The 12,055-nt window shown below is 37.9% G+C and overlaps 1 protein-coding gene across 50 annotated transcripts in view; it reads left to right on the forward strand.

Moving 5' to 3' along the window:
* Nucleotides 1-12,055, forward strand: part of FARS2 (phenylalanyl-tRNA synthetase 2, mitochondrial) — a 466,357-nt gene that overhangs the window by 88,740 nt on the left and 365,562 nt on the right. For 43 of the 50 annotated variants that reach the window (XR_011529896.1, XR_011529892.1, XR_011529891.1 and 40 more), the window contains one exon: nucleotides 7,211-7,845. Coding sequence is in view for 44 of the 50 variants with exons in the window: in XM_070585036.1 (XP_070441137.1) it covers nucleotides 7,211-7,845 (635 nt within the window). In the remaining 6 variants the exon portion in view is untranslated. Of the gene's footprint in view, nucleotides 1-6,580; nucleotides 6,645-7,210; nucleotides 7,846-12,055 lie in introns of all 50 variants that reach the window. The other 7 variants (XM_070585030.1, XM_070585052.1, XM_070585043.1 and 4 more) reach the window with 1 other exon arrangement.

The raw sequence follows: 12,055 nt of genomic DNA on the forward strand, positions 1-12,055 counted from the left end.
TCTGTTGGATGGCATGGAACGTTGCTTTTTGGTCAGAATAAGCTCTGGCTTAGTAAATAAGGATAAAATTTGCCACAAAAGAGGCTGTAAAAAGGGATCCAATATCTATTTAAAGTGTACCCCTTAGGGTACTCTAGAACTGCTTTTCCCCCTCATTTAGTTCCATTGTCACTTTTTCAGGAAAACTTTTCTGTCCTACTCAGAACATAGGACTAAGTACGTTGCTTTTGACACTTGAAGAAAATGAACTTAAACCTTACTCACCTAGGATTTCAGTGTTAGAAGTGTTGAAGCTTCACTATATAATTTTGCTTTAAAAATAGTTGTTTTTACAGAGTTTCAGTTTGGGATGACAGAAAAGGACCAGAGTTGGATGGTGGTGATGGTTGCACAGCATTGTGAATATGCTAAATGCCACTAAACTATACACTTAAAAATGATACATTTTATGTTACGTAATTTTACCGTATAAAAAAATACTTGTTCCAATTAGTAGGAAAAAGAGTGTCAGGGTAGTATCACAGTAAAGTTGAGTATATTGTACTTGTATTTTAGGAGGAAGAGTAGAGGATCCAGTTCTGTCACATCTTTCTCAGGTTGAGTTTGCCAGGAATTAAATTTTGAGATGGAAGATTAGCACACAGGACACTTATTAATTATGTGTGTTGCTGATCGTGGCATCAGCACCTGTGAGGGACTGGAAAGAAGCAGGATTGGGCAGAGGAAGAAGTTGAGCTTTGACGTAGTCCCAGTGAAGATCTCAGCCAGCTGTTTGGGGGCCCGTCAGCCAGGCTTGTCCCGAATTATACCCCGCAATGATGGGTGCAGGCTGCCCCTGGAAGGATGTGTGACTCTGGGCAAGGCAGCTTTCTTTAGGCGAGGCTATTCTCCAGAAGGGCTGAAACCTGAGGGGCATCTCTGGGCAAATGAGTTGTTTATTCCTGAGTAGAGATTTGTGTGGTGCTGCAGTTACTCATGACAGTAACAATGTCAAGCCAGAAATCTTTTTTCTAATAGTCCACATTTATGCACTATGTAAATAGAGGACCAGAAAGTAGGAGAAAAAGGGCTCTCATAGTATTAGGTAATTCATACAGCTACCAATATCCAAGGACATAAGAAAGGGCAGGCTCCACTCAGATTTTTTCTTCTCTTCGTTTGGGTTTATTATTTGTAATTGTTTATCTTTTTCTATAAATGTGAACTTATATAATAGCTATAAGTAAAATGTCATTTAGAGTGCCATGATAATTTTTTATGTCCTGTGATCTTTAATTAGTCGAAGTAGCTTAAAATACTGTACGTTTGCATAATTTGGAATAACCAAAGAAAGAAGGAAAATATGATGAAGTGAATTAGCCCATACTGAACAGTGGGAGAAACCACTCCTTATCTTCACTTTTATCATCAACAAACAACATAGTGAGCACTTTTTTTAGGATAATGAGGCACTCAGTCTAAGGCCAGCAGGATGATTTTTACCTCCTTTTGACTTTTGTGTGGGTATGTATCTAGAAAAAAATCAGCACAAACTTACCTGAATAGCCTTTTAAAAAGAGTCTTGGCCAGAGCGGACATTTCGAAATGTCCTTGTAAATAAATTAGAAGGAAAAAAATTCGTTACGGGTTTCAGTAATGTTGACTATATCAAGCATATTATTATTATTATTATTATTATTTTAAAGATTTTATTTTTCCTTTTTCTCCCAAAGCCCCCCAGTACATAGTTGTATATTTTAGTTGTGGGTCCTTGTAGTTGTGTCATGTGGGATGCCGCCTCAGCATGGCCCGACGAGTGGTGCCATGTCCGCGCCTGGGATTCAAACCGGTGAAACCCTGGGCTGTGGAAGCAGAGCTCGTGAACTTAACCGCTCAGCCACGGGGCCGGCCCCCTCCAGCATATTATTTTTAAGTCATGATAGAGTGAGAGGTACATAGAATTCCTTATAGAGCAAATACATGGCATTTATATATTCATTTTATAGGACTAAAACATTTTACCAATGACTGAAGAGATGCTTATTTTTGTTTTTGTGCCTCTTTTGACTCTGTCTTATTTCTTTTTAGGGGGGCTTAGAACAGAGTGAAAGGTCATGGAATTTTAAAGTTAGGAGACAAGGATTTGAGGCTCATATTTGCTACTTTTACCCGTGAGAATTGAATTATGTCATTTATGAACCAATATTTCTTTATATGTGAATTGTGACTAATAATTGTATGTATCTCAGGAGGTATTATGGAAGTCAGTAATAAAATGCATGTGAAATTATTTTATAAAATTACTCTTTTATTATGAATATTTTTCAAAAGATAATGGTAACTTCTTGATCATGAGCTGTACTGTTTTTCCTATGCGAAATACCGACTTTAAGATGATTGGTTGAACTAAAAGGTGGGCCTAACATTCAGTTAGGAAGGCTCTCAGGGCTCATGGGACTGGAGTGACATAGGCTAAAACTGAGGCTGGGTCAGGATGATAGATTATCTGGTATTAAAGAATATTCAAATCAATTTACTTACCTTACAGCCACCAGAGCCCTCGGTTGGTGACTTCCTTGGACTCCTCCCAGAATGTATATTAACGTTCTTTTTTGGTTAATATCCTTTGAGTCTATCTAGAAAAAGTCTTCTAGTGACTGCTCTCTGCTGTTAGGTTGTTCCTAGATGACAGGTCACCAATTAATATACTTTTTTTTGGTTGACTCATTAGTTTCCGGTCACCCTATCAATCATCTTTGTTCCTCTAGCGTTTCCTATGCATTCTGAGCTCACACTTTCTCTAAATAGGCTTCCTATTTCCGTTTTAAATTTCTCATATTTCTCTTAATTTTTATGTTCTACAAATAACTTTTAAGTGGATTTCTCTTAATTTCATGCATAGTGCCTTCCCTTGACCCTTTAATATTCATAACTTTTCATTCTAAACTTTAGCATCCCTCTTTGAAAAAAAGATCACATTTACTTGGCGAATATTGAGATTGTACACAATACTTTTCTTTATAAATCTATAGCTTTTCTCGGGAGATTAAGACCATCTTATTCAAAGTTCCCTTGACTTCCCTTCCTTCAATCTCAGAAGTTTTTAATATTTTTATCCATTCTCTCATTGATACCCTCCTTCATTTCTACATGTTCCATTCATTTCTTAACCCATTATGGTCTGACTTCTGTCCTCGCCCAGCCATTGAAATTTTCCTGTTGATGGTCATCTTGTCAAATAGTTCTTTACTTTGACTGCCCCTTACCTAACCCTCTGTTATGTTTGATCCTGTTGATCAATTTTCTTTCCATCCTTTTCTGTTTTTTGTCTTTCCATTCTTCCCTCGTCTTCTACACCAGGGTCAGTGTAGACTCTGGGTAAACAAAGATTTATATAAGAGAGGCGGGGTGTGTGTGAGCACGCACGCTATTCTCAAGAACCACATAGTTCAACAGGAAGACAGACAAATAATAATAAACAGCATGCTAAGAATTGTATATACGGTGGCATTTGAGTTCAGAAAAGACGATTTCCATCTAGAAACTCTCTGTCCTTGGCTTCTGTCTTACTGTACCCTTTGGTTCTCTTCTGGCTTACTCTTTATGTACCCTTCCCTTAAATAGTACAACTTCCAAGAGCTCTGTTTTTTGCCCATTTCTAATTTTACTCTTACCTTCCTATGGGTTCTTATGTACCTTTATGATGTTAAGTCTTTCCTCTATACAAATAACTCCCAAGGTTTCGACCACTAAATTCTTACCTCATTTCCAAACCCATGTCTCAAACTGAATCCTAGAAATTATAACATGGCTGTCTCACCCATACTTAACTTCAACATGTCCGAAGCTGTTTTTCTTTCCAACCATAAACACGCATATGAAAATCATTTGAACAAACAAAAAAATTCATCCTGTATTCTCTGTCTTAGTGAATTTCTTGTTTTCTCTGTTACCTAGTCTCTAGAAGTCTCTGGGTCATTTTTAACTCTTAATTCAACTCATCTTATTTCTTACCTACTGGGTAGTGAGTTAAGTACAGTATGAACAGGATCTAGTTTAATTCTTTCACTTATGAGGTGGGTATTATTTTCTGTATTCTATACATGAGAAACTTGAGGGCCAGAAATGTCAAATAATGTGTCCGAGGACAATACACAGTGCCTAAGTGGCTGACTTAGGGTCAAACCCACATGGATATCTCTGCAAAGTATGGTCTTTGTCCATGACTGTTGTATTGACTCTTCTCATGGTTCTCAGGGTCTCTTATATACCAATGTTAGCACATTTAATATCCACATTTGTACTTTTATTACTTTTAATGTCTCTGTAATCTACGTGTATTTGTAACTAGGAAGATTTTCTTAATAGTGTGGAAGAACTTTTCAATGAATTAAGTTGAAACAGGGCTCAGCAAACTTTTTCTGTAAAGGACAAGATAATAAGTATTTTAGGCATTGTGAACCATATAGTCTCTGTGGCTATTCAACTATTCAACTATTCTTTGTAGTGGAAAAGCCACCACAGACAGTGTGTAAACAAATGGGCATTGCTAGGTTCCACTGAAACTTTATTTACAAAAACAGGACATGGGCAGATTTGGCCCTGGGGTCCTGAGTTAAATGGTTGTTTCACTTCCACCATCTAAGCTAACATGTTTTATTTGATTTATTCATTCATGTATTCATTTATGTGTTTAAGATGCATTGATAGATAATCTAAATTACTCAGATAAGATAGACATTAAGGTAGGTAATTGAAGATATGTAACTTGAATTTAACAGTCTTGGGTCTGTTTTAATTGAGAAGTAATTGAATTGCTCAGAGTTCTGAACTTTGTCCATGGCTAGGTATATGAGTTTTTGTAAGTTACATGATTTATTTGAGCCTTAGTTTCTTTGTAAATTGGTAAGAATAATACCTACCTCACAGAGTTCTTGAAAGGATGAAATGGAATACTACTATACCAATAGAAGTTTGACTGTCATTGGTGGTGTTATCTTCCTGGGTCTCCTGTATTTTCCAGATGAACCATTTCTTATTGAGAAACTTGACAAAGGCAAATAGAAAGGAATTTACTTTTCAGATGGAAGTGGGAAAGCTATCATAGTCATTATTCTTTCTCTGTAAAAGATGATAATAGAAAAAACAAGTAATTGTTTGGGGTGGGGAGAGATGACAGTGAGGAATATTATGTGCAGGAGCTAAGTGAATGGATAAGAAGTCTGAAAATGAGGACAAGAAAATGAAACTTTCTTCAGCAAGCTAGGGGTGGGGTGAGGAGAGCAAAGCGGGGATGTGAGGATGGGGCACATCTGTGGGAACAGAGCCTAGAAGTGGGTTTGGATGTGTGCAGAGCTGGGAATTCAGAAGCATAGGGTAGTCAGCAACCCATGAAGAACTGCATCCAAAGCACCTTTCCCAGAAGAATTCTGAACTTTGTATGACAGCACCTGCCTTTGGAAGGAAGAAATGCTTTCTTGTGTCTTGTCAAGGGTGCCGAGCTGGGTAGCTAAGAACCTAACTGTGTGGCTTATGCTACAATGTATAAGGCGGCATGTGCATATTTAAAATTTATATCTACTGCAGTGACAAGTCACTGGACGCTGTAGATGGGAAGACAGATTTCTGTTGAAGCTGATCCAAAATCACTTTTCGGAACAGCTCTGACAAAAGAGTGCCATAAATGAGTAAATCCAGAGAGTTGCTGAGTATCTTTGAAAACTCACATGGAGGCAGTCTCAGAGGTGCTGTGCACAAGCTTCTAATAAGCGATCACACACACACACAATAATTTAACCTGCAGTGAGATATTGTGAGGTCCATTTATTTATTTTTTTTGAGGAAGATTAGCCCTGAGCTCACATCTGCTGCCAATCCTCCTCTTTTTGCTGAGGAAGACTGGCCCTGAGCTAACATCCATGCCCATCTTCCTTTACTTTATATGTGGGACTTTATATATGCCTGCCACAGCATGGCTTGACAAGCGGTGCGTAGGTCCCCACCCTGGATCCAAACCAGCAAACCCCGGGCTGCTGAAGCAGAATGTGCAAACTTAGCTGCTGTGCTACCGGGCTGGCCCCTGTGAGGTCCATTTTTGAATCGGGTGAACTGTGCTGCCTGGGTACATACTAGGTGTGCTTTAAATGGTCACTTGGAGCAATATAATTACCTCCTAAAGCAGCTTAATATCATAAGTTATATATTTTCTTTGTATGATTGTAGGGCCCTTGAAGTGAAATAACCACATAGTTGTATGTTTTAAAGTAACCCAATAGATGAAAATTCCAAATTTTCAAAGATGGATTTGGGTGATTTAAGTTCATAGTAAATATTTTATGAACATAGAGATATGACATCTACAGATTTTCATTACTGAAATCTCTGAGTGAATTTAAAACTTGCTTCTGTGAGAGTGGGGAAAGTACACTACGTTAGTGATCCAGAATCCTTTGCTGTTGTCTTAACTCTCCCGGTACCTTAGAGTTTGGTCAGCCATATCTGGGTCTTGGTTACTGCATCTGTGACATGTGTGGCCTATGCTAGATGACTGCTGAGGTGACTTTCAGCTATGAAATTTGGTCCTTTTTCCGTTAAATTCTAGGTATTTTTTTAAAAAAAGATCTGTTCAATACTCTGTCTTCTTCCTGCTCTGTATCCCTTCCCAGGTAAGTTTAGATCTGCTCCTGGTTTATTGTGGGTACATAGTAGAAACTTGCTCTTTTATAAAACAAAAATGTAACTGATAGGGATGCTACAATGATTATGTTTACATGACCTGACCAGATGTGAGGATAGAAAAGATTTGCCTTTATAAAAATAATTTCAACTCCCTGTTAGTATAGTCTATCACTTTGGGTAATATTTCCTTAAGTTCTTCAGTTCTTCATTTTTATTTTTAAAAATATAAAAATAACCTCCATGTGAGAGGCTCAGAACATGACATGATGTGATAAAAGAAATTTTCTTTAAATCCAAGGATCTAAATGGCAAGGGAAGAACAACTAGAGATTAGGGATCTAAAAGTGATGTGTAAGATTCCCTTGATTTAAAACAGTAAATGTTAAGCCTCTGTCAGCACATTTCCTTACTTGGATCATCTGTCTGTGGAGGAGGTGGTGGGGCAAACATAGATGCCAGTAGGATGATGGGGAGCTGATGGCAGACACGAAGGACATGTTTACTTTCTATAGAGTGAAACTTGACTTGTGCTTTGCATGTGTGCTCTTTGCAGAATTTGTGAAAGAAGTTTCTACAATGGTGTGTTCAGCTCTCAGGAGAGTTGCACACGTGCGTGTCTACCTGGTGAGGAAGGCCAGTGGTGTCTCCAGAGGCCATCAGCATCAGGCCTTGGGCTCAAGGCCTGCTGCTTCAGAGTTTGCTGCCCGAGGCGCTCCAGGTAGTGTGGTGGAGCTGCTGGGTAAACCCTACCCTCAGGACGACTACAGCAACCTCTCCCAGAAGGTCCTCTCCAGGGTTGGCAGGAATCTGCACAACCAGCAGCATCACCCTCTTTGGCTGATCAAGGAGAGGGTGAAGGAGCACTTCTATAAGCAGTACGTGGGCCGCTTTGGGACTCCGCTGTTCTCCGTCTATGATGACCTTTCTCCAGTGGTCACAACCTGGCAGAACTTCGACAGCCTGCTCATCCCAGCTGGCCACCCCAGCCGGAAGAAGGGGGACAACTATTACCTGAATAGGACTCACATGCTGCGAGCCCACACGTCTGCGCACCAGTGGGACCTGCTGCATGCTGGGCTGGATGCCTTCCTGGTGGTGGGCGATGTCTACCGGCGCGACCAGATTGACTCCCAACACTACCCAGTTTTCCACCAGCTGGAGGCTGTCCGTCTCTTCTCCAAGCACGAGGTGAGTCTTGAGACATTTCTCATCATTAAAGGACAGCATGGACATTCTTGTTGAGGTCACTAAAGTTTATCTCAGTGAAACCAGTACAGTTGTCCTTGATCTTAATTTGCATTTGTGAATCATCCATCCTCGATGATGTCCTTTGTACAGGCTGAGCCTCAATATTTTTTCACTGATTTGTTGTGTTAGTTAACTACAGAAATTGGTAGGCCTTTGTTTCTCTTGTCTGTCCCTATCCTTTCAATACCAGCCTGCCTTTCTCTAGGTTTCTTCTTATGAATAAATAGTCAGTGGCTCAAATTTACCCTCAATCCAAGGTGACTAAAGATACAACACTGAAACCTGTGGCCAGGTTAGTCCACTTCTCAGTTACTAGAAGTTAATTATGTGTTCATGCTCTTAGAGATTCATGAATTTCTTAGATAATAGAGGGAACTGGCAATTTATTATTGGCTTAGGCTATAACTACGTTCTTGTCCTCAAGCTTTTTCATTACCCTTTCTTGCTTTACATCTGTGGATGGTTTACATTTTTTTCCTTCATGAGATGTCTTATTTGTTGCTCGTCTTCAAGTGTGTATTTGGATGCCTAAAGCTTTTTTATCAGGAAGTCTGATATTCTGGCCATTCCCAAAAGCATGTAACTCCTTGCATCTGTTATCTGATATACTAATATATTGTGTGCATCTTTTTTTTTGGCAAATTATCAAAAATTATGAAAAGCTTGAGTTTATTTCCTAAAAACCTGTGATACCATTTGTTTTTCATTCATACATTTTTCAACCATCTCTACTTTTAAGTAAGAAACAAATGGAATTAAATGAGGCACAGGAAATATTTTACCTTACTCCTTCAGCACGTCTTCCAAACTTGTTCATTGAAATAGGAGGAATAATCATCATCACAAAACTCCCTCCTGCAAACACAAGCTAAATGATTGTTGGATATAAAAAGGAATAGAATAGGATCCTTAGGCTAATAGGTACCAATTTTTTGTTGTATTAAATAAGGCATGTTGTGGGAGACAGCTGTTTGCCTCAGGACCTGCTGTTATTCTCTGAATCTATGGTGTTACAGCAGTAGGTCAGCAGAAAAGGCTGTCCCAGCTTGATCTCAGAGCTGCTTAGATTGGCATTCTTACTATTTGGAATACCTGACTAGTTTCTCAGTTAGGAATAATAACTATTAATAAAGATACAGATTTATTAGGAAATGAAAAGGAAATGAACAAAGGCAGGCCAAAGTCTGGGACATTGACCAAGTGATAGACTGTCACCTACAATTAATGTGTTAGAGGAGATATGATGCCAGTAATATGATGTCCAGGTCACAGCAGCAGGAAGATGCTCAGTCCAGCTTACCTCATTAAAAAAATAAAAATAGAAAGCTCTCACTGCTTTGTAAGCCTGCAGGCCAGGAAAGTGGCCAGACAGCTTGGAGACTCACGTGAGCATTTTGATGGAGGAAAACTCAAGGCTACCTCAGAAGGTAGAAACTAGGAAGCAGGGTAGGGAATTAATACTTATCTTGTTTCATGTTCATTTTGGGTCCAGTCCAGTTTAGTGGATAGCAGGCATGGCTAATCTAGTCTGATAATGTTAACTGTATATTCTGTGTTTTAGTTAAAGAAGTTACATACACATATATGTATATATCTGAAGTGACAGTTTGATAAGGTACTTCCATGTTCATTGTTTCATTTACTCTTCTTAATAAAAACCTTGCGAGATAGGTTATTTCCACTTCAACCATGAGGAATCTGAAGTCCCACAAGGTTTAATGACTTACCAAGGTTACCCAGCCAGTTGGTGGCAGAGCTAAAACTTGAACTCAGATCTTCTGAGGTCATTGTCCATTTTGCCGTATTCTGTTGCTTATCATGGAGCTGCTTTGTAAGTGGGACCTGCTTATGCCCAAGTGCAGTTTAGTTCCAAGAATGGTGTGGGGGAGAGAGAGGTGTTGTTTTTTGAATTCCTGACCTCAACTAAAGTGTTGGTACTAAGTCTGACCTAATTTTAACTCTCAAAAAAAAAAATGTTTTTTCCTTCTTGCAGTTTATTCCCCTATGAATATGATTTTTTCAATAGTTTTATTCACGCTACATATGGTTATCTTTTAAAATTTTCCTATTATTTAATAACTTTGTAACCATTATTTTAATCACAATAAGGTGCATTTCAGCAAGAAGAAAAATGAATACAGAAGAAAAAGAAACAATGATAAGCATAGAAATGGATGAACTATGACAATATATATTTAGCTATTACTTGTGAAGAAAACCCTTTTGTGTTTCAAAAAAAGTTAAAATATATCAGTATTCACAAATTTAAATGGATTAAACTTACCAATTAAAGATGTACATTATCAGATTGGACATTTTTTGATTAGAGAAACCTGAAACAAAACCACACCAGAGGTTGAAAATAAAGGGCAGGAAAAAGATATATCAAGCAAATACTTACCGAAAGAAAGCTGATACAGCGATGCTAATATTAGATAAAATAGAATTTATGGAAAAAATGATGAATATGAATAAAGAGGGATAATACCTCAACCAAAATGCTTTATGACTTAGGAATTTTAATGTGCCCAACATATAGCCCTAATACGTGAACCAAAACTGAAGAAATGAAAGTTTGACAAATTCATAATCATAGTAGAAGATTTTAAATGACTTCAACCAATGGATTAAGGAGACAAAATGAGTAAAGATATAGATAATCTGAAAAGCATAATCAACAGGCTTGATTTACATTTATTTTTAAAATTCTCTAACTATATATGTGTATCTGTGTGTGTGTGTACAGAAATACACATAGTATATGCACACACATATAAGTTCTATACCCAAGAGTTGGAGGTATACAGTCACATGGAATACTCAAAATAAGTTCTCCATGTACTAATTGACAGTTGAAGTCTAGACAAATGTCAAAGAATCAATAAGATAAGTAGAACCATGCCTGTCTAAAATGTAGTTTATGTCAAAAGCAGTAAGAAAAGGATAATAAAAACTTTCTGTATCTTCAGACATTTAAAAATCACAGCTGTAGATTCATGAGTTAAATAGAAATACTACAGTAAATCACAAGTTGCTTAAATCAGCAATGAAAATAGTCACTTTGAACTGCTCAGATGTGGGGAAAAATAGTTACTTTGTTATGTAGAAACTTGGTAGACCCACTTAAATTGTACGATCACAGTTAACATTAATAAAGCAAAATGGATGGGATGTAGCTAGAAAGGTACTTGCAGTGCATTTAGTTTTAAAGATATTTGTTTAGAAAAATTTAAAACCCCCAAATCAATGAAATGTTTAAGATGCTAAAAGCGAACAACGTTGTTCTAAAAACGTAGAAGGGAGGAGGGTCGTATAGTTTTTAATAGTCCCAAATCTTACAAAACAGATACAGCAATTAGAATAGCAAAACCCCAAACCACAGACAGCACGTGTAACACAACTGAGTGAAAGATCTCTCTAAGATCTTCATAAATGGGTGGGAATTCACAACTGACAGCTGAAAGATCTGCACTGTGTCAAAAACTAACATAGTAGAAGGGATCAGTGGGGCCCGAGTAGAGGAGAGTTTCCTGAGGAGTCTCTCGGAGAACAAGCTTTGGACAACCAAATTTACTAGAGGGGCTTCAACATTAACACTGCTACTAACATTGTTCACTGATGACCTCTCACATCAGAAAAAAGGGCAGCCAGGCTTAGATGTCTCCTGATGGGAGAATACAGCTATGAAGTCTTGCTAGAAAATTTGGACCTGAATCTGATCAAGTTCCCAGATCTAACTACCAAATTTGTAGGAAGGACAGAGCACAGAGAAACATGTTAAACTATACCATCGAGATGTAATGAACAAAATCCAGCCTCTGGAAAATTCTACAGCAATGCCACTCAAGATGTCATCTGCATAATGAAATGAATAGAAAAATCAAAAGTAAGTAATTAGAGATGTTTTAGCAATGTTAAATGTTTAGAAATATTTAAGCCATCATATTCAAGCATATTATCGCTGAACTTCTCTTATAGAACAGCATATGAGCTGATTCAGGTGTTCTTAAACACTCGTGAGTTTTATGAGCTCAGTCTATGTGATAATTGTGCACAATAGCACCATGTATCAGTTTGAGACTGATTGGAAATCTAAAACTGTCAGTTTGAGAAGCACTGCCCTACAGGATAAATGATTCAATTTCTTCAA

The sequence above is a fragment of the Equus przewalskii genome, chromosome 19 (assembly GCF_037783145.1).
Source record: "Equus przewalskii isolate Varuska chromosome 19, EquPr2, whole genome shotgun sequence".
Classification (NCBI taxonomy): domain Eukaryota; kingdom Metazoa; phylum Chordata; class Mammalia; order Perissodactyla; family Equidae; genus Equus; species Equus przewalskii.